The 27024-nt window shown below is 38.2% G+C and overlaps 1 protein-coding gene across 1 annotated transcript in view; it reads left to right on the top strand.

The window, feature by feature from the left end:
* SMS (spermine synthase) overlaps window positions 1-22203 on the top strand; it is a 46319-nt gene extending 24116 nt beyond the window's left edge. The window contains exons 5-11 of the mRNA XM_072343201.1: window positions 1232-1407; window positions 3598-3752; window positions 4127-4216; window positions 5159-5273; window positions 5849-5928; window positions 16711-16826; window positions 19348-22203. Coding sequence (XP_072199302.1) covers window positions 1232-1407; window positions 3598-3752; window positions 4127-4216; window positions 5159-5273; window positions 5849-5928; window positions 16711-16826; window positions 19348-19390 — 775 coding nt within the window. The 3' untranslated portion in view covers window positions 19391-22203. The remainder of the gene's footprint in view (window positions 1-1231; window positions 1408-3597; window positions 3753-4126; window positions 4217-5158; window positions 5274-5848; window positions 5929-16710; window positions 16827-19347) is intronic.
* The last annotated feature ends 4821 nt before the right edge of the window (window positions 22204-27024 follow it).

The following is a 27024-nucleotide window of genomic DNA, read 5'->3' as shown; positions in this document are numbered from 1 at the left end:
GAACTTGTTAAACATAGGTCAGGAAAAAGTCTATCTGAAGTGACCTAGGCTAGTTTTGTTTCCTTAGTATAGGAAGATGAATTTCTTTGGGCAGTGATTTTGGACTGGGTCTTGTAACATGTCCCTCAATTTATTGAAGTTTCTTTTGCATCCTTCTGGATCACACATGATCTTTAACAGAACTAGTGCTGCTGGAAATTGTTCTTTCTACCTCTTTCTTTAGTCTTGTGAATAGGTGCTCTTGCTTTTTCAACATGTGCTGCCATCGCGTGGTTTACTGAAGGTACAAATTATTTCTGCTGTGTTCACTGAGAATCTCTAGTGAATTTGCTAGAAGCTTGTTTGTCTGATTTTTCTCCTGCACCTTCTCCTGAAAAAGACTTAGTTATCTACATTGTGTGTGGGGGAAATTGGATGAACTCTGTGCCAGCCCCAACTTGCATAAAATGGAATTTGGTCATTTTAATTATTTACTACAATTTCAAATATATTTTGTCTTTTGAGGTCTTAATACTGATTTCAACCATACTTATATTGGAATTAAAAGGAAAAAAAAAATAAACACAAAGCACCTGTTTGTGTAGGTGCTTTGAAAGTGCATTTAAAAATAAAACAAGCTGGCAGCTGAGATGTCACGTATGTGGATATCAAGGATTGTGCTTAAACATTGCAGACCTGGCTCAATTTGAAGCATAGTTGTAGTTCACTTTTATGTTTCCATATATGTTTAAAATGTCTCTCAGTACAACTTTAGAAGGGTGAGACTCACTAATCTCGAAGAAATAGCATTCTTAGCTGAGCTAAAGATGGGAAGAGGTTTTGTCATTTTTGTTTTTGTTGGGGTTTTTTTGTTCGCATTCTGATTTTCATACTGTTTTTTGGTCCATACCAATTTTTGGTTGCAAACTGATTCTTCTGTAGAGGCGCTGTTACATAAGTCACATCTCTTAGAGGTGCATTCATATGTACTTTGTAGAACTTAGTTGTACATGAAGAATGGCCACTGATATTTCATTGGTACCTTAGCAAATTTTGTATATGTAACATATGGCTCATGGATTTGTTAAATCCCATCAGCATTAAATCTTGCAAATTTTCTTATTTACTCTTGTAAGTACTATTTACTTATTATATTTATTACGTAGAAACCAGTGGTTGTTAAGAGGAAATAAATAAAATAATAATTCTCATACGTTTGGTGATTTTTTTTTTCCCTCTTCTCTCTTTCTAGATTGCCAACCATTTTAAGGGGAGGTGTCATCGATAGATACTGGCCCACAGCTGATGGGCGCTTGGTAGAGTACGACATCGATGAAGTTGTTTATGATGAAGATTCACCTTTTCAGAACATTAAAATTCTGCATTCAAAACAGTTTGGGAATATTCTTATTCTCAGTGGCGATGTTAGTAAGTATTGTCTCAGTGGAGGATCTTCCAGGTGAAACTGTAGGGAGTGTTTTCTCTCTTACTCTGTCAGTTTTAATAGATTACTGAGGGTTATGGTTCTGATACAGGAAGCTAAGTCTTGTATACGTATGTGTGTACATACACATCTGTTTCTGTGTATAAAATACTTAAATCAGAAAGTGTGATCAGATGTAAAAGCTAAAGTATGGGTAAGGTATCTGCTCTTTCAAAAGTATTTTTCTTCCTTTGGAAAGTACCACAGGAGAACTGAAGTTAGTGTTCTCTACCACAGTCTCTTCAATCACTTCATTCATTTAATCTTTTATTGTTTGTTGTGACAGCAACCTCTTGAGGGCTTCTCTTTGACAGTAAAACAAAGTACTTTATCGGTATTCAAAGCAACAGTGGAATTCTCAAGGAGCATGCAGAAGTGGAAACTGGTGTGTGGGGTGGTAATCCTGCTGCTCTATTCTTTGTGATGCTGGAATTATTTCCTCAGTGAGATCAGCTAGAACAGCTGTATCCCATTTAGCTGCTGTGTTGTTGAACTTATTTTGCCTCTTTCTTCTCCAGAATGCTAAGTTGAACTTCCAAGATAATAAGAAGGGTGACCTAGCTTTTATGAGAGGTTCTGTCTATGGAGTACTCTCTGCTTGCTGTTCCCTGTATTTTTGAAAGTGAACCTGAGAGAAGATGGGTTACCGTTCTTTTAAGCCACATAAGGACGCTAATTGCTATGGAGACACTAGGCATCAAGGATGCTTTGTAAAATCCCTTTGTAATTATGTTTAAATGTACTGACTGAGGTAAATGGGGGATGTTCATGTCTAGGGTTAGGACAGCTGATTTGAGGCTGAGTAATTAAGACTTTTGAATATAGCTGTTGAAATCACCAGAAATACCTCTAACCATTCAGTGTAGCTATCACCAGCTGTCAAGGGGACTTACAGAATTCTGTGCAGATAGCAGCTGTGAGTGTTGTTAATACTGAATTCATTTGCAGTGTATTCTTTAATCCTGTTAGAATTGTATCTGAATTGCCAAATTAAGTATTTCACACTCCTGGCCAGAAATTTTCATTTGTGTTTCATATGGAAATGAGGTTTTCTTTGAATGTTGTCACAGCATGCCTCATAGAAGGAGAAGTATGCCATTACTTATTTACCTTCCACAGAATTTTAAAACAATGGTCTGTCATTCTGTTGTTGTGCAATTATAAACTAAGCGCTGATTGGCAGGCACAATATTAGGATGTGCTTGGTATAACAGCCCATAGAAACATAGAATCACAAGGTTGGAAAGGACCTACAAGATCATCTGGTCCAACTGTCCTCCCTTTACCATACCTACAGAAAACCACTAAACCTTAACTCCTAGCTCCCTATCCAGACGCCTCTTGAACACTGCCAGGGATGGCGACTCCACCACCTCCCTGGGCAGGCCATTCCAGTGTCTGACCACTGTCTGAATGAAAAAGTTCCTTCTTATGTCCGGTCTAAACCTCATCTGATACAACTTGTGGCGATTTCCTCAGGTCCTGTTTTTGTTGCCTGGGAGAAGGGGCCAAGCCCTTCCTCATCACAACTTCCCTTCAGGAAGTTGTAGAGTGCACATCATTGCTTTGCTCTTGTAGTTTAGATTTGTTATTACAGCCAGGAAAGTTATTGCTTGTTTTGAAGGTACTAGTGAGCAAGTCATCAGAAGTCAAGCTTCAGGACCCTCCAACAGTTAGATATTAATGGTCATGCTTATTCTTATGTGCAGGGATCTACAGGGGTGCATCTAGGTTGATCTTTTTAGTTGGTGTTCTGAGGGTGCTTCCAAAAATCTCCCAGTTGTCTTTTGTTGCATTAATTTAAGGTAAAACCCCACTGAAGTGGTATCAAGTGTAGATGTCAAGTCCTGAGTACTGGCTATTTTGCGCTGCAGATATGCTTGTCTTGGCACACAGTACTTTGTAATGTTGATGTAGCCACTCTTGGATTTGCATTGAGGACTGCAGAAGTCCTGTATGGAATTCAGAGGAGGATTTCATTAGTTCTGGTAAATCGACAGTCTCCTTGTATCTGAAGTGTCTCAGCTAGGTTCTTTCTGCAGGTACTCATATATTGATCTGTACTATATCAACTGGGGGTTAATCAAAAGAATTAAAGATGTTTCTGTCCAACTCTTTCTCTTCCTTCTATTCAGATCTGGCAGAAAGCGACCTGGCATATACTCGAGCCATAATGGGCAGCGGAAAGGAAGACTACACTGGCAAAGAAGTGCTGATCCTTGGAGGTGGTGATGGGGGTATTCTGTATGAGATAGTCAAACTGAAGCCAAAGATGGTTACTATGGTAGAGATATCCTTTGACAAATGACCGGTCATTTCAACATTGTGCAGTCTGCGTGTTTTAGCATGAAGTACAACTACTAGAGTCTAATTTGTGTGAGGAGATAGTTTGAATTGAAATTTCTTTCCTGTGAGCCTAAAGCTTTAACAGTAATGGTAATTTAATATGCCATAAATACTGTTTGGAAACGAAAATAAGTGCTTTTTGACCCTCTATCTGAATTTGGGGTCAAATATGTAAGCTCAGGTATTGTGATACTTAACCACAACTTATTATTCCTTTGTAAATTTCACCTTTTTGAGAGTTTTCTTTTCTTGAAGAAAATGAAATTCTCATAACCTGTATTATTTCTGGAATGCTGAATGCCTTAACTGTCTTCAAACATTGACCAAATGGTGATCGACGGGTGTAAAAAGTACATGCGTAAAACATGCGGAGATGTCTTAGACAATCTGAAAGGAGAATGCTATCAGGTACTTTTTGTTTTGCCTTCATTTAAAGTAATGTTTCAAATGTGACATTAAGGCTGGGAGATGGATCTTTCTTAATTTGGGGAAGAATTTGTTTCCTTTTTCTAATGAAATTCCTAAATGTTGGTAGCTGTCAGTGGGATTTGTATCGAAAGCATGCATTATTTTAACTCTTCACTTTCAACTTATTTTTAAAATAATTATGTATACTTGGAAGGAACATGAAATATGAGATTTGTCTGTTGCCATAACTTACAAATGTAGAAGAAATAGCGGTAAGAATGCAGCGTTAAATATAATTCCCTAAATTGTTATAAAGATCAGAGAAGAAATGTGTATTTAAGTTAGGTTGTCCTTCACTATTGAGAATATCTGTGTTTTTTTTAAAAAAAACAGTTTCAATTTTTTTTAAATTTTCAGAGAAAATCTTACCACTACCCTCTTAGTGCATAAATGCACACAGTCTTCTGTGCTGCATCGACATCTTTTTATTGATGTGATCTGACATCTGCTTGTTCTGTTTTCATTCCTGCTCTTAAATATTCTCATAAATATGAGGTTGAAGGTTTGAATTAAAAAATGCATATTAAAAATTAACTAAGAAGTCACATGCTAGTTTACGTGAGTCAATGGCCCTTCATACAAATACCTTATTTTACTACTGTGTTAGGAGACTGGAAGTGTTGCCATTTAGCAGGACAGTGGCTACCTAGTAGTCCAAGCTAGGAAACTGAGTCCTATGGTGCATTTGTACTTCTCACTATTCCAATATCTATTACTCTTCTTTATAATGACATAAAAAGTTGAAAATTCAACCCGAAGTTAAATCCAGCTTTAATTTTGTTCTTTATTCCATACTTAGTTCCTGTGAATCCATGTTTGTTCCTTTTTCCAGGTCAGTTCCAGAATATTTTGAGGACTAATTACAGTATTTTATTCTTTTAGGTTCTAATTGAAGACTGTATTCCTGTACTGAAGAGGTATGCCAAAGAAGGAAGAATGTTTGATTATGTAATTAATGATCTGACAGCTGTTCCAATCTCCACATCTCCAGAAGAAGGTTAATCTTCTAATTTATTTTCCTAAATTTCTGAGTATTTTCTCAATTTCAGTCCCTACTCCATAATAATTGGCAATTTGAATAAAAACCACTTTGATTCTTACCCTTTTTAGTTGAAGTTTTATTGAAGGGCAGAGAATGACAGCACATCTTTCCAAGTTTTCTTAAACGTTAGAAAAAAATAGGTGCATTGAACTTGGTCGAAAATCTGCTCCAGAATAATGTGAACTCAGTTAAGTCCTGAGAAAAGTGTTTAGTGTGTTCACATTCTGGTAGTGTATGCACTTGTACCCTTGCTGCCACATATCCTGTTCCTACCCAAATTAATGAAGGTGTTATTAAAAACAAACAAAAGAAAGCTTACAGAAAATTCCAGTTAAGAGAACCAGAGATATTCACTTCTTTGTTGCTATTGTGTATGGGTTCTATAGATGCTTTGATTTATTTTTCTTGGTTGTTTCTTTATTGCTTTCTTTTAAGCTGAAAGATAGCTGCTTTCTAGATGGTAGATGTGTTGCAGGTCTTGACTACATAAAGCCAGTGATATTTGTTTATTGTTCATACTCTGTATGTAGATTCTACGTGGGAATTTCTGCGGTTGATTCTTGACCTCTCAATGAAAGTCCTGAAGCAAGATGGAAAGTATTTCACGCAGGTATGGTATCTGGATGTGAGGAAGTACTGCTCTACAAGTATTGTAATCTATATTTTGCAGATACGTCTTTTTCTTTTAAAAAAAAACCAAAAAAACAAAAAAACAACAAACAACAAAACTAACAAAATATGGTTATATATAATACAAGCTGTTTTCTTGTAGTAATTTGGGATTTTTGCATGAAATTTGGGCTTTCCAAACTGACTTGTCTTCTTTCATTTTCCGCTGAAATTGTAGAGTTTGTCTTTGAACTTAAAAACATAATTTCAATAATCAGGAAGGCATGCTGCATAATACTGTAGCTGCAAGCAGTTCTTGGAAAAGCAGAACAGGTGTAATTTGCTGAGATAGACACGGGTTTTTAAGCTTATATCTTCAGTAGTGTAAGACACAAGAATTGGTGCTATCCATGAAGATGTAAGAATTTGACATAGGTACTATGGGACAAGAAAATGAGTCAGTTGGAAGTAAATACTCTTTTTGCTTTTTTTTTTTTTTTTTTTTTTTTTTATCAATTCCTAACAGAAATTACTGGCTTTGTTTCCTGGAAAACAGATATTCAACATTTTAATCTACTTGTTATTATGCTTGGCATTTTATGAAATGCCTTATACAGTTCATGTAAGACTTTGTTCTTGGGTCGAGTTTCTAATCCAATTCCATTTAAAAATAATTTAAAATTGATATGCTCGCTACAGTATAGCCACCTCAGGTATAATGCAACTGTGGTAAAGCTTTCATCTGAAGATACTTCCTCTTTGTAGGTAGAGTACAAAGCTCTATGCAATTGTACAAAAAAAAATGATCAGAGCAAGCAGACGGTTGAGTGAAATGTCTGTGAAGTTGTATTTGTGTTGTGCCCATACTTCAACTAGTTTTCTGATGTATGTAGCGTCTAAGTACAGCATTTGGAAGTACTTCACCGAACTCCATAATAACTCTGCTAAAATTATGCATTTGAACACTATTCCACTCAAAGCTTGCTTTCTGAGGTGTGCAACGGAATGAGTTTGCTCTTAAATTGGACAAGGTTTTAAAGAAATGCAAGATTCACAGAATTACTTTACATATTTATTTATTTTTAAAGCAACCTTAATGTGTTGCTTTTCTTTGAAATGCAGCAGTTGTGTGAACAAGTCAAATGCATTAACCTGTGGTTGTAATGAAGGATACAACTAACACAGTCATACTGCGCTAAATCTTTCTGGCAAAACCTTGCAGGTTTTAGTATTGAAAGGGAGGCTATGTCTTTTGGAAAGATCAAGCACTTCTGTTGCAGTTTTCCTACCTGCAATGAATCTAGTGGACTTTTAATAGTGGATATGTAAATGTCTCTGCAGTCTGTCAGATTTTCCAGATGGACTCTGGGAAGATTTGCCAAAAGCTGGTTTGGTGGCCATACTGTAGCCAGTGTGTGTGGATAAATGGCTGGCTGTACATCGAGCTGCAACCAGAGCAGGCTGAGGCTAATAGCAGCCTTGGTTGAGCCTGACAGGTAGACTGTGGACTGCAGTTCAGACATGAATACAGCTGACTTGTGTAACTGATCTTAGTCACACACTGAGGTGTGCAAGATTTTGAATGCTCTGATGTGTATTAGTTGTTAAATGACAGAACTTTTTAGCTCTGTGTATTAATGTTGGCTATTCAAGTTATTTTTGTTCCAGCTATTAACTTCTAGGATGCAAGTTTTAGGTAATAGGCTATATTTTACCTACTGAAGGAATCATTCCTTTTAAGGAAGCTTTTTTTTGAAAACAAACAAAAAAAAAAAAACAAAAAACCCAGTACTTTGTGTGTTGTTCCCTCTGGCCTCTCATACCAACTTTCTTGAGGTGCTTTTTTGGTTCTCTAAAACATAAACATATTAAATAACATCAAGAAAACTGACTGAGGGAATGTCCATTTAATTGCTATAGCCTGAACCTCACTATGATGAAGGAATGCATCATAGGAAAGATGCTGCAAAAGTGTCATCCTGTTGGTTACAGGACAGTAGCTGTACTTGCTTTCTCTGTCTTGGCATTGTGTTGTACTAGCATCTTAGACTTGTCTTCTGACAGGAAAGTGTATTATGCTCTCAGAAGAAGCATCAGGTATTGCTTAGGAACATCATCAACAGAGTCTGGTTTTGTCTCACTGCATTGCTGTGGAGTCCAAAAACACTGGGTGAAAAATAGTATTTGAAAAAAACTGTGGATGTTCTATAAATAAAAGCAATTGCTAGTAGTTTGGTGGAAACAATGCAGCTTGTAATGGCAGTCTGTACAGTACTAAAAGTAAACAGGCATAACTTTCTGTTCCCATTCAGTTGTACTTCCATGCAGAGTCCTATGTACTGTTTGCAGTATAAATGAGAATTAAGTGTCTTCTTGTAGCACTGTGATGTAGCTCTGAACTTAGAGAAGTTTTTAAATGTTTGATAAGTTCATATGCATTAAGTAGGATAAAGGTACCAATATCCAGCTAGTTACATATTATATTTTTGATTAATTTAAAACCTGAATTTACCAAAGAAGTATCTCTTTTTTACATAATTGCATTGCGTAACTGACGTGATGGCTTCTCCTATGGATGACAGAATGGATGGTGTCATTGCTGTAGGTGGATGCAAGTCTTATCTGCTCCTGCACAATTGATTCTATAAAAAAAATTGGCAAGCCGATTTGATTTTTTTACTAAAACTTGCAGGTGTTAATGCAAATACTGTATTTTTAGGATGTTATATGTATTACTAACATCAACAAAAGTTGAGTAAATCTATCTGCACTTACAATGGGACACTGACCCTGACACTAAACATTCTGAGAGACACTCTAGTAGCTTCAGGATTGTGGGAGATCTGACTTCTTTTTTTTAAACTGGGAAAAGTTGATCTTAACATCAATTAATTGTACAGGGGCAAAATGGGATTTAGGAGTTGAGGAAGTTGAGATGTACTGTTTTTTTTGTTTGTTTGTTTGTTTTTGGCAGTGAAAAGTAGAACTAAATTATGCAGACAGGTTACTGAAAAACCTTAATTGTGGCTTTTTTTCATGTGCTGTTCTAACACACATAATGTGATTGCTCCCTTGGGGTGCCACTGTGATCCTCAAAGCTATTTCCAAATGCTTATGCAGATGATCTTTTCGCCACAAGGTGGAGACTGTTAACTAACATTGCGCCATACTTCATTAACATTTAGAGAGCCTGTCTGCGAAAGGCTTTTCAGACTATTTGTATTCCTAGGGGATGCAAGAACAGATGTGCCCAATTTTAGGATGAAGGAATGACATTTTTGGTTGTTTCAGCTCTGGTGAGATAGAAAGGACAATTTACGGATCTCATTCTCTGTTGCTGTAAGTCTGTATTTAAGTATGTTGGAAAAAAATGCCTCTGTAATTGTTCTGTATATCCACCAATCTTAATAATTGTTGAGAGCAAAAACTTGTTTGAATAGTAGCCTTGCAATTGATGTCATTGATTTTTTTTTTATTTTTTTTTTAACTGCATCATTTATCTTGAAAGTCTTTCAGCCTTCATAGGGCCTGGGTTTCCAGTGTACAAAGAGAAGTGAGTTTCGAGGATCTTTACCTTCAGGTTTCACAGCCTTGTGTATGCATACAAGCATAATCCCATGTCCTAGTCAGCTGGGACAGTGTTAATAGCATGTGGATGTTTGGTTGTTGCAGAGCGACAGTGTACCTAGGGCCAGGCTGGGCAGTACATTGGGGAAGAGCCACAACCTTCATGAGGAGGCAGCAGAGGGCATGGAAGAGCCAGGACAGCTGGCCTGAATTTGGCATGGGAAGACAATGAGGCTGTAGGGAGTTGTCTGAGGGAAGGCCACTACTCAGGGCGTGCTGGGTATTGTTTGACAGGTGGTGAGACATTGCTGTGTGTTGGTCAGAGGTTGACAAGTGATTGCACTGCAGATATGTATGTAGGTTACTCCAAAAGCTATGCCTCTTTACCTGGAAGAAAAAACAGTGCAAAGAGTGCAGTAACACTATTTGGTAAAGCAAATTCTCAGCTACAAAATGGTGGATGTGGTAGGACAGCCCTGCCAAGACTGGCAACGTGCTCCATAGTCTTCAAAAAGGTAGGGAGTCAGGCATTATTGTGGCCTGACTCCAGAAGTTGGAGCCTTCAGCTTAGTCTGCATTGCATTGTAGCAGTCATAGTTGATTGTTCTGGTTTCAGGAAATCCAGAATGATCGCCTCTTTCCTATCGTAAAAGACATCACTTTACCCAAAGTGCTGTGTCTTGGAACTTTTTCTTTGATGGGGAATTCATGTTTCCGCTCCACAGACTGCCTTTTTGACAGCAGTTTGTAGTGGTGACACTACATCTCATCATTGGTAATTAATGCGATTCAGGAAACCATCACCTTTGGCCTTGTATTAGTTGAGCAGGTCATGATAAAATTGTATACAGTGTTCTTTGTGTTCCTGTGTGAGCATTGTTATACCCACCTGGAGTAAACTTTATGATATTCTAATGTTGCCACCATCATTTATAACACATTGAAGCTGATTTTCCCTGATCATAATCTGCTGATTCACGCAGATGAGCTGATTGAGATGCTTTTCATTTCATGGTTTGACAGCTGTACATGACTGTCCAGAACATGACTTATCTTTCGCTTTGCTGTTGTTGCCATTGAAACACACCACCCACCACCTCACTGTGCTCACATCAACTGTTTGGTCTCCATAAACTTTCATCAGACATCAGTGAATGTCAGTGGGTACCATTTTTCTGCATGGAGGAATTCAGTGATGTCCCTTTGCTTCATCCATGCTTCCATGTCAGACACAATTTTGTCAGATTGCTCTTTTGCTGCCATCTGTTGCATTTCAACAAAATGTAATGGAATATTGGTGGGAAGGTTCAACCTCTACTGCAGTACCCCCACCATCTGCCTCTGTCATCACGGGCCAACATAGAACAGGAGGTATTACTTTTGGACCCAGTATTTTTATCATTGCATTTTTGTTTCTGTTTTTCCTTTTCTGTCTCAGTAAATATGTTTTTTAATCGTAACCCACAGTTCCTATTTTGTTTCCAGTTCTCTTCCTCTTCTTAATGAGGGACCATGGAAATGCCTTTTGCTAAGCTTTTGCTTTGCTGATTTAATCCTTTGAGGTCAAACGGGCCATAATTTCAACCTGTTGAAAAGTGGAACCTTTAAAAATACCTCCCTGCAGGAATGTGCTGCTTCCTAGCCTAACCCAGGCAAAGCATTCTCAGTCCGCTCACACAGGTTTTATTCCAGTAATCAGCAGTAACCACCGGTACGAGGATCAGATTTCTCCCACACACATGGCCATTCACCAGGCGATCCCATCCTGACCACTTACTCATACAATGTGGCCATGCCCTCTTAAATGTCTAGACCATCATACTGTTGCTCCAAAGTTGAAATCCTTTTTTTGGCTGTTGTGTGGGCTTTCTAATTATCACTTCCAAAGAGGGAGCAGTGTTCTCCTTGTCTGCAACATGGAAGGAGGCTGGAAGAATGTCTGTGCATCTCTGTGATTTCTAGGCAGTTTGGAAGGTTTTCAGGGAAGGCATTTCCTTGAGTTACTGAGAGTTTAGTTTTAAAGTAATTGATTATTTGGACATTGGAGATACCTGCAGTTGGATTTGCTTCTGTTGGTTCCTTAGTAGCTGTCGATGTCATCCAAGACTCAGAACTAGGTTTGATGCTGGGACTTTGATGCTCTGTGTATCTCCTTGCTTGATAGTCACTTTGAAGTGAGGAAGGAAGGAAACCCAGGCTGTGCTCAACTCCTTCCTTTGTTATTACAAAATAAAATAGAAAACTATTAAAAGCAAAAATCTAATTTCTCTAGTATATTGTGACAGGCAAGATATCCAGTAGCAATGACATGTAGAGTAAGTTGTGTAAAAATGATATGTAGGAAATGGGCAAGTATGGAGAGGGACCCTTCCATCTCCTTCCAAATTACTGGTATAATGTTATAAAAGCATAGTGGCTAAAATTTAGCCTAACTAGTTGATGAACTCATCTGCTTTATGGGTGAAGTAAAGTAAATTGGGAATACCGGTGCTAATTTAAACAATCTTCGTATTTTTTTACTACTTTATTTTAGGGAATTGTTTTTTATCATTTGTCCAGCACTGTAGTTATTATTTAAAACATTGCGCAATACTTTGTCAAAATCTAGAAACTAACATCCAGCACCTGTCGCATCTCACGGGGTGTTTCTGGCATTGTACACAAGAATCATAGACTTCCATCTTGAGACAGAAAGACAGAAGGGACTCATGAGGTCATTGAGTGCAGTTCCTGCCTCAGCACAGGACTGCGTGGAAAAAATGGCAGGGGAAAAAAGAAAAAAGAAAAAAGAAAAACAGGTGGGCAATTTTAGGAGCTGGACTCAGTGATCCTTATGGGTCCCTTCCAACTTGGCATATTCTATGATTCTTCTACAGAATTTATGTCTTGTGAAGGCTAAGAATAATTGGTGTTTGGAGATGGGCATGAGCTGTCAAGATGAGTCCAAGCATTGAGCAGACTCTGAACGCAAAAAGAGTGAAGCAGTTCAGGCATTGTCAGTCACGAGCAAGGTAATGAGATTGGGTAATCGCTAAGTTTAAAACAGCCTTCTATGTCAAAGGGATGCTTGTTAAGGCTAAAGAAATGAAAAAATAGCATTTCTCCATTTCTTCTTTGTCAAGTTGTTTGAAATCAAATCAGGGCTTCAGGGAGAGGAATGTGGTGAGGTTTCTGTATACACTGACAATTAACTAAACCACGTGAGGGGAAAATGGCTGCTTTTGCTATTTCCCTTTTAAAAAATGCTGAGTCATAATTTTAAACTTTATTAAACACTCTGGTCAATACTAGCTGAGTAATTAGTGGCTATTTAAAAGACAAAGTGTGTTGCTCTACCATTTAACTATTTTCATTATGCAGAAAACTACATGTTATCTGATTGATCCCTGTATTGCATTCTGGGCATAGTTTCCTTCATCATATTTTAATGATGCCAGCCCATCTAAATGCAGTTGGGATCGTTATTAGCAGAGTGGTCTTAGTCAATACAGCCATTCATATCTTAAAGAAAGGTGTGAATAATAGTGATTTTTTTTTAATGCTTTTTTTTTTTTTTTTTTTTTTTGTAGGCTTAATTTTCAGCTTTTTCTTGAGTAAAGCGGAATAATTACCAAAAAAATTGTAATTCCATGCTGCTATAAAAACCTGCTGTGTGTGTCCTGAAGGAGAGGTTGAAGTACATAGCCTTTCAGTGAGATCTGCTTGTGTATACTGCAGAGCCATGGGTTTGAAAAGTAAAATTGTGTATTGCCACATTTCATTGTTCCAGTAATTTGCTTGTCATGCTGTTTGCAATGATTTCAATTGCTGAAAAAGAAAGGAAGTATAAATACTGAAACAGCAGGTAGGCAACTGTCTGTAAGACCCTTAGATCTCATTGTGTATCCTATTAAACTTCCTCCATAGTACTGGTATGTTCTGTAAATTACCTAGCAGTATTTTCTATTTATGACTCAAATTACACACACAGGTTGTTTTTTAGGTGTGTGGTTTTTTCCTTTTGCATTCGGTCTGATGTTGAAACAAAATTATACGCTTGGGAAAGGGCAGCTGAACCAAGTAACTGCTGCGGTGCCCTGGATAATAGTAGGTTACTAAACAAGTGCTACAGTAGTCTGTTGTGCTTTGTGCAGTTGTGCTGAGTTAGTACTCATATCTTAACTTTGCATTAAAGGTTTATTTCTGTTTATTGTCTGATGTTCTATGTAAAAAATGATGTTGATTGGAGCTGTGTTGTAGGCACAGTGTTTTTCATAAGAGCTCAGATTGTTTCAGCCTCTGCCTCATTTGTAAGAGCATCTGTGCATCTATTCTTTGAACTCATATGAGTTCCTCTATGTGAGGATTAACTATCAGTTACCTTTGTGTGCACTTATTTGTTTTAAGGCCATTTGTAAGCATCTGGGAGCAGTATGAAACAGAAGTTAAACAGTGAAGCGAAAATTTTTGAATAAAAACTGATCTCTAGGAGTTACACTTTGCAGCGTGTTAGCAGAGGTGAAGTACAGGTAAAGCGGGGATTTTGAAAGTGTTGAATGAACCCTTTGTTCCCAAAGTTCTAATGGAACTTGTCCTTCATTTTGAATTAGAGATCCTGAAGTATTGAATTAGTTATGCCTATGAGAAAACTGTAGTATTTAAGTAAATATATAGTTCCTTCTTAGTTGAACTATCTGCATTTTCTTATGCAGATGCAAGTTACTCATGTTATCTGAGGGCAGGAGGTGGCAAGATATCTTGTTCTGTAATGGGGGAAAAAAAAAGTGCAAACATTTCCAGAGGTTGTTCACAGTAGTAGTGCTGTGCTATGGGTAGAGTCTTTTGCCTTGGGCTTTCTTGTTCTGTACATGCTCTGAACTTGCAAGAAAAAAAAAGATCAAAAGCAGAACTTTCTTACAGAATACTTTTGCTGGAAGGCTTTTGGCCTGTCCAGTCATGAAGAGAAAGGGTCATTCTGGATGTAAGAAGCCATAAGTATTAGGAATTTTTTTCTTTCTTTTTTTTTTTTTTTTTATTAGATCATTTTCTTTCTAATGGATATATGAGGGCTGCTCTGAAAAAATGCCTCCCATTTTATTATGTTGGCTCAGATTGACAGAGGCAGATGGTGGTGGTATGGCAGTAGAGGATGAACCTTCCCACTAATATTCCATCAAATTTTGTTTCCATGCAACCAATGGCAGCAGAGAGACAGTCAAAATGGCGTCTCACATGGAAGTGCAGCTGAAGCACAAGCGTGGAATTGAATTCCTTCATGCAGAAAAAATGGCACCCACTGACATTCATTGACGCTTGCTGAGCATTTACCTAGGTGTTGTAATATTATTTTCTGATACATCAAACCACTGGATGTGAGCACAGTGAGTGGTGTGTTTTGGCAGTGGTGACTGGTTCAACTCAACTGGTGCAGATTGTTAGGATCATGCAAGCTGTTGTTCATTGCTGGTGAAAATGCATAGCTAATGGTGGTGATTGTATTAGAAAAAGTGTTTTGTGACTAAGAATTTGCTCTGTCAAGTAGCTTTCTTGCGCTCTTTGTATCTAGTGTAGTTTCCATGGAAATATTTATAGGAGGCATTACTTTCAGAGCAACCTGCATATTTCTGTCATTGAGATTGGTATTATGACCTGATATAAACAGTAGTCTTCTGTGCGATAGGTCTCCCATCATCATTTTGTCGGACTTTGTCTTGTATGCTAGTTTACTAGGAACTGTGTACGCACTAACGTGAAAGTTTGTGTTTTTTGATGCATTTTTTTTTTTGTCTTCTGTAGTAAGAAGACTACTGTTCTTCCACTAGAAGTGATAAAATATGTGGGAAGCTGAGGGTTTTTTTTTACATTTAAATCCTACTTAGTACTTCTATTTTGACTGATCAGAAATCTGAAGAAGAAAGTAGACTTTGTGACTAGGTAAAGGTAACAGGTGTTCATACCATAAGCTGGTAAACCCAAACATTTGGGAGGGATGATAACATGTCTCCTGAAGATGCCTCATTCTGACCCACATAAGTCTTCACATATGAGTAGATGTCATGGTTTGTGTGGCCATTTGTGTGCAGTGTGCTGCATAGTTAGATTTCATATTTGGAGCCTGCTGGTAGAGCTGGAGGTTCCTCGTGAGGGAATATGAAATGAAATAACCTGAGTTATTTAATAACGAAATATATTTAATAACAATTTAATTTAATAACAAATTTAATTTTAATAACAAATGAAATAACCTGAGTGTCAGTAGGCCAAAAATAGGAAGCAGTGTGTGCAAGTGCAAGTTGGACAGAGTTAAATGTTTTCTTGCTAGATATTTTATTGGTACATGGAGAACATCATCTTAAGCTAACTTTAATTTATATAACGTTAATGTGGACTTTGTTACAGTCTATCTAGATTATTCAGTCTTTTTGTTATTGATGCCCAGTTCAATTTGTCAGTTAAGATGGTAACTTTTTATAGGTGGTCTTTTTCCTTTTCTTTTCAAAAAAGCTAGCACTTCTCTGAATTGAGATGGCATCATATATACGTGTGCTTAAATATGCTATTATATACTATTCTTAGATGTATATAGTATATAGATATAGTATATAGATATAGTATATTCTTATATACTATTCATAGAACCAAGAAAAACAAAAATCGGAGGAATCCGTTCTATTTCAGAAGTACGTACAACAGCTTAAGACTGCGGCCTATAGCCATGGAACTTGTGTGATTTTTTTAATTGTATTGTTTTATGGAAGAATTGATTTAAAATGAACAGATTATGTTTATTTTTTTAATACTGCATTTTAATGTTTTAAGACCTAGGCTATGTTAAATAATAGAGAAAATCTGGATATTGTAATGGTATTTACTGATACGTTCAAGCAACCATAAAGCAAATGGTTACTGAGATAATGTTACAGCTAAATAACACACGGTGATCTGTTCTAACTGGGAGTCATAGTGTAATAGTTACTTCTGCTAATGAGAAGATAGATAATTTCCTCGTACTTATTCTTTCTTGAAAATACACAAATTGTTTTTGCTGTAGGCAGAATGAAGGCAAGCTGTTCAATATTTGCCTTGTAAATGTTTAAATGTTAAGAATTGCTTCTGTCTTGTTTTAAAGTATATGGAAGCCTTTCACTAATGTCAGTTTGTATATATATTCATCTGCAGTTTTGCTTTTTTGCTTGATTATAACCAGGACGTTTTTCTTTTTTTTTTTTTTCTTCAGGGAAACTGTATCAACCTGACTGATGCCTTGACTCTGTATGAAGAACAGCTTAGTAGGCTTTATTGTCCTGTGGAGTTTTCAAAAGAAATCGTGTGTGTTCCCTCCTACATGGAATTGTATCCTTTAAGACTGAGAAAGCGTAGAGAATGTTTATGAAGAAATCAAGCAAGCCTAGATGGCTTGGAGGTAATGAACTTGAATGCAAGAAGGCATTTCTACCTTCAAAAACATTAATATAATTGTTTACTGTGGAAAAAAACCCTGCCATTTTATTTTGAATATAATTACAGGAATTACTTTTAATGGTGTCATAAATTCACTGGTGGTGAAATGATCAGCGTCTTTCAAGATCAGGCTATGTTTTTCTTCATGTTTTCAAGTGTTGTCAGATGTATTATTTTATACATTGTTGAATGTCAAGTATAAAGTATGCGAGATGCTTTTTTTCTTGTGTGTAATTTATTTAAATATTTCTAGTAAATGAACAGACATGAAATTTTTAACAAAAATATTATTAAAATGGCCATTAAATATATATATCTGAGCTTGGAAGCGAACAGTACTTAAAGAGAAATAAGGAAGGTTTTTTTAGTTTAGTTTTTCTGACTGAATTAAGAACCTGATGTTATAGCAGTGAAGGTACAAGAATATTTAAAAAGTTATCTTGATGACTTCAGATTAGCCCAAAGTAAGACACATATTAAAAATATTTTCAACTCTGATTTTTGATTCGGTTTTGGACCTCTGGTATCCCCTATCTGTACTTTTATCACCTTTCTTGAAACTTCCATGCCATTTGTCCATTTGTCCGAATGGAAGATTATACCTACATGCTGTTTCACAGATGACTGAGATGTGGAAATGTGCAGTAGAGTTGTGACAGTAATTAAAAAAAATATATAGGTTTTATCTCTTCAGAAAATGACCGTGTGATGTTCACTTAGATTCGTGAAACCTGTTGAGGAATTGAATGAATCTTCTGACTTAGTGCAAATGCTTATTTTTATAATCTGACTGAAAATTAGTTGTATGAGTATCTGAATGCAGCCAAAATGCTTAGCAAGCTTGTCACATTTTATAGTTGCATTTTCTTTTTCTACTTTCAGAATAGCTGTGTGTAATTATTGCTTGAAATTCTGTTATTTACCAGTGTTGCTGTGGGGCTCAACTGAAATTCAAATAGCTATTGACATAAAAAATAACTTTATTTTAAGGAAAGCATATGCGTCCGTGAAGTCTGTACAGTGACCCTGTAATGAACATGCAGGCTCCCATCTGGAGGGTATGTGACCTCATTGTATGAATAGGAGAAAGCATACCTTAATATTAGTTTACTTTAGTTATATTAAGTTTTAAATTCCAGAAGTCTGTGGCTTACTCAACTACTGTTGCTGTAGTTCTAAAAAAAGGTGGTGTCCATGTCTCGTGCTCTTGTGGTTATTGTGGCCAGTGTGCAGGACCTGGCTCTTGGCCTTGTTGAACCTCATCCCATTCACTTCAGCCCAGCGATCCAGCCAATCCAGATCCCTCTGAAGGGCCTCCCTACCCTCACACAGATCGACACTCTCTCCCAACTTGGTGTCATCTGCAAACTTACTGAGGGTACACTCAGTTCCCTCATCTAGGTCATCAATGAAGGTATTTAACAAGATGAGCCCCAGTACCAACCTCTGGGGGACACCACTTGTAATGGGTCACCAGCTGGACTTAACTCCATTAACCACTACCCGCTGGGCATAGCCCTCTAGCCAGCTCCTTACTCAAAGGAGGGTATACCTGTCCAGGCCACAGGCAGCCAGTTTCCACAGGAGAATACTGTGAGAGATTGTTTCAAAGGCTTTGCTGAAGTCTAGGTAGACTACATCAACAGCCTTTCTCTCACCTACCAGCCTGGTCACCTATTAATAGAAGAAAATGAGGTTGGTTAAACACGACCTGCCTTTCATGAACCTGTGCTGGCTGGGCCTGATCCCCTGGACACCATGTACGTGCCATGTGATCTTACCCAAGATGATTTGTTCCATAACTTTCCTCAGTACTGAGGTCAGGCTGACGGGCCTGTAGTTCCCCAAATCCTCCTTATGGCCCTCCTTGTAGATGGGAAGGCATCTTGTAGTTGGGCATTCAACATGCAGTAGGCAGTTAAATGTTTGTCCCGTAAGATATTTGGACACTCAGTGTTCAGCTACTGAGCATTTTATTATTAATTGTGTGTCTGGTCATGCCTGCAATAGGAATTCACAAATTAGTTAGCTGGGTGTTACCTTTTTATTCATCAGGAAGGTGAGTGAGAGGGATCCCAATTTGGTGATCATAGATCTGGAGTTTTAGTTACTCTTCCTGATGTACTTTTGTAGTTTGTTGAGTGGTTTCAATGCAGCCTGAAAATCTCCAGCAAGGATTAGAAAATGGGTTTGCAGAGGATTTCAGTTTCAGTGGGACTGGAGTTCTCTTTTGAACTGCTGAGCAAAAAAGAGAATCCACAGAGATTTCATTTTTGATGTTGTTATCTACCCATTTCTATGAACGGTGAGTTTTCAGAATTGAAAGATAAGTGAAAAGAGCTATTTTCATTTTAAGTTTGTACTGTGTAGTTTTGTTGTTTTGTTTTTTTCCTTGACTGTTTATTTTCTCCAGGTGGGTGTTCTACACTATTTGGAAGAAGCAAACTGAAGTCTGAACATCAAGATTATTCTAAATGTACATGCTACATGAAGCATATAGGCCTGCCACATGGTGCATATTGGCATCTGGAACCTTTAAATTATATGCAGTAGATGATCCTGAAACTTAGTCATGCTATTTGATTGTGAATTCTTTTAAATGTTGTGTTTTTTTTTCCTTTTTTCTTTTTTTTTTTAATTGTTATTCTAATTTAAAAGCAAATGAAAAATGTATATTTTGATGAGCTAGGGTGTTATTTTTGAAAGTCAACTTAAAGATGAGTAAGCAGCAAAACTGTGTAGCTGCTGAATGCACTGAACCTTTAGAATGTGATCCTTTTTAGTTTTTGTAGATCTTCACAAACTTATTGATTAAAAAAGACATCTTGAGCATTTCATCCCTGAGGGTGGTCCATGGAGCTTGGTTTGTTTTGTTTGTTTGTTTTTGACCAGATTATTTTTTTTAATCTGTAGAGATGTTCAATGATGGAGGGAGGGCTCTTACTTCGGTAGTTGAAATTTAATACTGCAGTGTTTCCATTTAGAGAAGACAGGCAGAAGAAAAAGGGATGGGAGTGTGGAATGGGACCTCTTGAAAGAATACCCCCCAAATCCTTCATTACAAAGGGAAGAAAGCTAGAAAGCTAATTTTAAACTTTATTTCCTGTAGTTTCATTCATTCATCATATTGCTGTCATCTCTTCTGCAGGAGAAGAGTCCTTGACCTTTCACCTCATGGACATCTGTAGCTGCTGCCCTATTGATTATATAGATTTTGGTATGGACGTAACAGTAGTTTATAGGGGTACATTGCCAGCATGAAATTACCAGGCTGATATCTCACTACAGTGCAAGAAATTAGGTGTATTAAGGTTCTTGTGATCATACATTCCTCAGCCTTATGGGAAACACTAGATTCTTGAAGAAGGAAAGCTTGCTTAACAAAAAAGAAATGCGGGTGTGATCTGGATTCATGTGCACCAGTATTTCTGGAAAGTTTTGGAGCAAATAGATACACTTCAGTAGGGTAAGTCCAGCTTGTATTTCTCCAGCCTGACCACACTGTGTGGGGCTCCTGCTGAATTATTCACTTGCAAGTTAAAAATCTGGAAGTTAAGTTGCATTGTCGTTTTGGTCTTAAAGAGGAAACTTTTTTCTTAAATTGTTTGTCATGTTGTCATAAAAGTTATATTTTTATAAGAATGTTCTTACCTGCTAAAAGTTTGCTTTCAGTGTTTAAAAAGATTCCACTTCAGAGGAGGTAGGAAGGATGTAACCATTCTGTACATTTCTGCACGTTGCCAAGATAGAATAAAAAGCACACTATCCCAAAACACATAATCATGTTTTTCCTTCAACACCTAGTGTTCATATTTTCTTAGTTTTGTTGGAGGGAGTTGATTTATTTTTCCCCCTGCATAACCAAAATGATACTGCTCATGAAAAAAAATTGCACTCTTAGGATCTGTACTCTTAAACCATACATAAGGAAGAGTTTTGCTTTATCCCATATGCATAAACTGTTGATGAAATTGGAGTGATTTGTCTGGAATTTCAGAGGGATACTGGAAAAACTTGTAAAAATTTGCCCTTTATTTCAATTATACTGTTAAACTGCTTCCAGTTTAGAGAGCCAAGAAGTGTTCTCCAGTCTTACTGTTTCAAGCGATTCTAGTTAATGCTGATTCTTACTTAGATACATGTGGGTCACAGCTGGCTTACAACCTTTGCATCCTGAAGTACCCCTGAAGAACAGATCTCCTCTGGAACTGGAAGAGAGAAAAGTGCTGAATGTTTTAGCTCTATTATATCCATCCTGTTATTGCCTATATGACCTAGTAGTAACTCTTCATTTATGATATAGGACCATGATCAGTATATTGTGTAGATACAAACAAATGCAGATGTCTTATAAGCAGTAACACGTACCCTTAACATGGCAAGCATGAATATTCCCACTGATCCTTCATGTGATTACCATGTAGGTAGTATTAAGCACACAGGCATTCCCTAAGACAGGGCATACAGCATGTTTTCCAGGGTGAGCTTGGTAGATCTAGAAGTCAGTCACAACAAGTAGGGGTGGGTTGTGTTTTTAGCAAAGACACTTGTGAACTGGAAGATGACTTACTATGCTTGCTGGCTTTCTGTACCAAGGCTAGCACTTTGTTTAGCAGAGATGTTCCCTGAACGCAGAGGTGCTGGGTGAGCAGGGGTGTTCTGTAACCCCTTGTCGTGACCATGGGACTAGAATTAAATGATTATAGTTAAGTCAGCAGTGCTTTCAACTGATAGCAGCAAAGAGATTTGGGGGATTTTTTTTTTTTTATTTTAAACTTTTTTATGTAGAATTTTTAAAGTGGTAGAAGTAGTGTAAAGCAATTCAGCAAACACTGAATATTACCTTTTATTTTTAAGTTGCTGAATTGATTCTGAGCAAGTATATACACACTGTCAGTTTTTATTTATTTGTTGCTGTAGTATAGGGTTGGTTTTGGTTTGTTTGTTTATTTTTTTAAGAGAAGGAAAATAAACTGCTTTGTGTTAGAATTTTCAAAAGCAAACCGCAACAGCTGCTTGGTTTTCCATGTTTAAGGCCAGTTAGGAATAGCTATCATTGCTGCACCATGTATGCAAACAGTTCCCAAGATACAGTTAACATTAGAGTTTTCTGAATTATTCTTTGCACTAAATGCTGCTTCCACCTAGAAATGTGACTTAGATACTTAAAAGCTTGATTGATGATAATTTGTGCAAAGAGAAGACTTCTGGCTTTGTATCTACTGCATCAGTGCAGTGCACGTGTTAAAATAAAGGTACGCTATTACTGCTTGTGTGTGGATTTTTAAATGCATTGTGGATTCAGTGCTAAAGTGGCAGAAGTAATGGGTATGGTGCTTGTTTGTTGGTTATTGTTTGTTAGGTGACAGAATGGTCCTTTTACTGAGTATCTTTTCATAGAATCATAGAATGGTTTGGATTGGAAGGGACCTCAAAGATCATCCAGTTCCAACCCCTGCCATGGGCAGGGCTGCCCCCCACCAGCTCAGGCTGCCCAGAGCCCCATTCAATCTGGCCTTGAGCCCCTCCAAGGATGGGGCACCACAGCTTCTCTGAGCAGATGTTCCAGCGCCTCACCAACCTCTGAGAAAAGGATTTCTTCCTAACATCTTAAAATTGTCTGTCTCTTGGAGATTATTCAGTTCAATTATTTTCCACATAATACGTGCTTGGATAAAGTGCTTTGTGGTGTGGAACAGCATGGTGGTGTTTGCAGTGCGGGGGATCACTTCAGGCTTCAGTGATTTTTCTGTAGGAAAAAAAAAAAAACTAATAATTTTCTGGGGCATTCTGTAGATATTAATTTTTTTGGAGGTCTGTAATCTGTTTCTTAGTTTTTCTGCTGAAGTGGCGAGTTGACTTTGGGTGGTAGTGTGACTCATTGCATAGCAGAGACAGTACAGAAATGAAACATTAGGAACGATGCGAGATTTGGAACAAGATTAGGAAGGGAAAGAAGAGCTTGAACAAGATGGGCAAATTGAAGTCGTTAGTGTGGGCTGCCATTCAAAAAGATTGATAATGTCACACAATGAAAGAAGAATGTGACTTCAGAGAAAGGCTGTAGAGATTTACATAAATTCCAGCCAGCTGAGATGGACACACATGTACATTTGTCTCAAGTACAGCGGTAGGAAATGACTTCATAGTTAGGGAAAAGAAAGGAGAAGGTTGTAACTTCTTAAGAAAAAGTGTTATGTGCAGACATTGATAGCAGGAAATAGAGTCTTTTGAGGTGCCCACATGCACAACACAGAAGATGGTTAGGTGTCTGTTGCATTTTTATTTCTACCATTTGGGGTTTGAGGTGTTGACAACTTGCTGGAAGGAATAAGGTGCTGGGACAAGCTAGAGCCAGAAGAGCGCTCTGTTTCTTAGTCTAAATTAGAAATAGGAGATTGCAGATGATGTTGCCTGAGGGCAATAGGGAGAAGTCGATAAAGCCCTCGGAGAGAAAAGGAGTATTTGGAATCTTTGAAATGCCGAAGAAGCAAGGGAGAAAAGCAGCAGAAAAGGAGCAGAGTGCAGGGGTGATTAATAGCACAGAACAACATTGGGCTGCCTTTTGGGAATGTGAGCAGTTAATCCTTGCTTTAGGAGCCAAGTGAAGAAGTTCATATGGTTTTGATAGATTTGAGTCAACTTGAGCTGCAGAGGTAGAAATGGAGAAGATAGAAAGGGAGTACAAGTGTGAAACGTGCTTTATGATTGGATGCTTAATGAGATGTACACCTGTGCTGTGTTGCAAAAAGGGTTATGGCAAGTGAAGAAAGGATGCAGGAGCAACAACAGTTAAGATGGGAAGTGTTTGGGGGTAATGAGCCAAGAGAATGAACCAACAACAGAACAGCACAACAAATATGATGGAGAGGGGGAAGCACGTGCATGCTGGTTGCACTGCCTCACCTGTGCTCTAGGTACTGGAGGAAGGATGCAGAGGACCTCGTGGTCAGACAGGGAAATACGTCATGGAAGTGATGCTCGCTCTCCTTCTCACTGCCTGGCAGCAGTGTGGGTGTGCTTCCAAGCCATCGTGCCTTCAATTTCAAAGTAAGCTTCTTTGGAAAACTCTCTTATTTTACTTGATTTATTAGTCTCAATTTCAATTAGATTGTATTGTATTGTGTTATCTTGCATTCCAATATCATAGTTAGTAAAAGAAGTTTTCTTCCTTAGATCATTGCTGCTGCTCTGTTTGTTTCCTTGATCCCAGCTCCCTACCCTTTTCCCCTTTTCTCTTCCCATTTTTGGGTTCAGGGGCTCACGGTCACAGACATTGATTGATCTAGATAACTCCTAAGGACACTAAGGAAAGATGACAATATGAGTTCTAAGTACTCTGCGAGAAAGAGAACAATAGTGCTGGAAATGAAATGGTGATTAAAAAGAAACTGCTCAGAATAAGGGAGTATTTAGTGCAGACAAATTACCCAAGCAAATAAATACAAAATTAACGGGATGTGTAACATGTGTGTGAGCATGGAATGATTGAAGCCGGAAGCTCTGCAGTGGCATCTCTGTTGTCTTCATCTCATGGAATTGGGAAAATGAATCTGAAATGGTAAGGGCATGAAAACAAAACAGTAACCAAAACCAGAAAGTGCTGCTAAGATTTCTAGAGGGTTTTGCTTTTGACTTCAAAGTAGCATGACAAATTAATTGTATGTAATTTGAAAGAGTTATAAGTTTCATGACCTCAGTGAGCACTGCACAACACGTAGTGCCATGTTGCCTGCGGAGCATTGTTAGTATGATTTACTTTAACCCAACGATACAAATATGATATTGATGTATAATGGAAGCATCTTAACATCCGAGCAACATCTGTGTATACAAAGAGGAGTGTCAGTAGCATTGTAAAGCAAGAGTCTTAGCAGCTGAGATTAGCAAAGCAAAGCTATGTGAAGCCTTTGCTGGCTTTGGTAGCTGCTAATGTTATCTAAAGCTTCCCTATTTGACTTGATTTTTTCGTCAATTATTGAAACTGATGCTTCTATATTGTTTAATTAAACACATTCTTACCGTGTGTATAACAGCTAAATACTAGGAACAGGGAAGGTATCTGTAGTTGGATTTGAGGCAATCGGCAGTCATGTGTCTTAAGAAGCTACGTTTAAAACATGCCTCGAGTCTACTCTGCGTTCTTGTCCTAGTTAGTGAAGTCCTATGTGCCTTCATGGTGGCTGGTAACACCTCTGTCTCTGTGAAAGGAGGAACTGAGCTTGCTTAAGACTGCAGCAGAGATACACCAAGTGTCAAAACTCCAGGCTGTCACTTGCATGTCCAGTAATGCACAATGTCAGGTGGCAGGACCACAGTCCAGCACCCTCTTTGATGATCTTTACCGCTTCTAAATTAAGTCCTAGCATACAGGTGTCTCACTGCTGGCTTAGAGCCCTGATGATCTGTTAGATGTGGCAATCGAGTATGATCCCAAACCACTGATGTGTAGAAGGGGAAGTTACTCCTTTTGGACACAAGCACTGATTGCATGCTCTGCCTCTTGCTCTATCATGCAAGCAAGAGTTTCTCTACTGGTGGTGTGGTGCAGTGGGCACTGGTCACCTGGGTTGGTTTGGAGGCCATTTTGGTGCGAGCTGTGGGTGGGGTGTCTTCAGTGTATGAATAGGGTGATACTTCAAAGTGGCTGGGAAAACAGTAAGGGTGAGAGATGGTGCCCATCAAGGTAAGCAGAGGAAGAGACAGCGTCACTAGTTCTGAAGAGTCCCAGCCATTTTTAAGCTGCTGTCCACTCAGCCTGGATGTGAAAAGATACAGACTTTTGGAAGTTTCATCTGTAAACTGTTAAATCAGATGTCTTTAAAGACAACAATCAAAAACTTGAACTGCTGCTGATTCCTTTTATATGTAGTGTGTTTATATTCCATTGGTCATGCTACAACTCTGGTAAGAACTTGCTTGTGAAATGGACGTCACTGGGTTTGCTGAGTCCTTGTTCTCTTGAGTTTCTACTTCTAGATGTGCAACAAATGCACATGAATATGCAGAGATGTTTGAAAATATAATTAGCCTGAACTTCTCAAAGCATCTTTCAGACTTATTGACTGAATTGGGTGTTGTCTAAAATTTCCTCAACCCACTTCCCAAGACTGCGGCTCATGTGCAGGGGCTGCTGTATCAGCATTTTCCTGCTAGCTGTGCCACGGGGCCATATGGTCCCAGCCATGTTCTCTATGATCTGGTCTCTTCTTTCTCACCCTACATAAGCTCCTCTGCTGCAAGACTCACAGCTCTTCCGTGAGTTAGAAAATAAGCCAGAAGAGCCATGAAAGGGGTTGGGGAACTGATCCCACTGCAGCTGTAATGCTGAAATGAATGGATGAGAAAGCAATCTGTTGAACATGAGCCTGTGGTTCATTGTGTTGCCAGACAAACAGTTACGCGACAGATTTGTGTGCTGTACAGGTGTGGGAAGTGGTGAGGGCAAGAGGAAAATGCCCAAATGCAGCATCGCAGTGTGTCCCTGCTTTAGCAGTCCACGGGAGGAACTGCTAAGGGAGTTGCTCCTTCATTTTCTTTCTTCTTTTCCTCTGTAATCAGATCTACTGAATCACTTTGGTCATCTAGAAATCTTTGAGTAGTGCAGATTGTTTTCAGATCCGTATCTAAAAGCAGTACCGCTGTATGCTGAATGGCTGTTGCACAGGCAGCACCTTTGTGCAGCACGCTGAGCTGACTCCTTTTGTCCAGCAGGAGTGCAGCTCTGTACCTAATACGTGTTATTTGTGAGAGTGAAAGAATGTGGGCTATGGGTGATGCTTGCGGTCTGGCTGCTCAGCCCCTACTTGGCTGTCTGGTGACAGCGAGTGAATTACTTTTTCCAGCCAGTGGCAGAAATCTGGCCTTGCATCCGGTTGTGAACAAGTGACACTCAAATGCATCTGAACTTCAGACAAGCTAAAGAACACTTTATGTCGTGCCAGTCAAAATAGAGTTGAATAGCTTTGTGTCTTTTGCAGTACCTGCAGACTCACACAGCAGAGTGTTTTTCATTCAGTATAATATGTAACTTAAAATATGTTTATACAGTTGCTTTCATCCTCAGCTACAGTGAAGAAAAAGATGGCAA

Source organism: Excalfactoria chinensis, chromosome 1 (assembly GCF_039878825.1).
Source record: "Excalfactoria chinensis isolate bCotChi1 chromosome 1, bCotChi1.hap2, whole genome shotgun sequence".
Classification (NCBI taxonomy): Eukaryota; Metazoa; Chordata; class Aves; order Galliformes; family Phasianidae; genus Excalfactoria; species Excalfactoria chinensis.
Note: the sequence above shows the minus strand (reverse complement) of the source record. Positions and strands in the feature narration are given on the sequence as shown.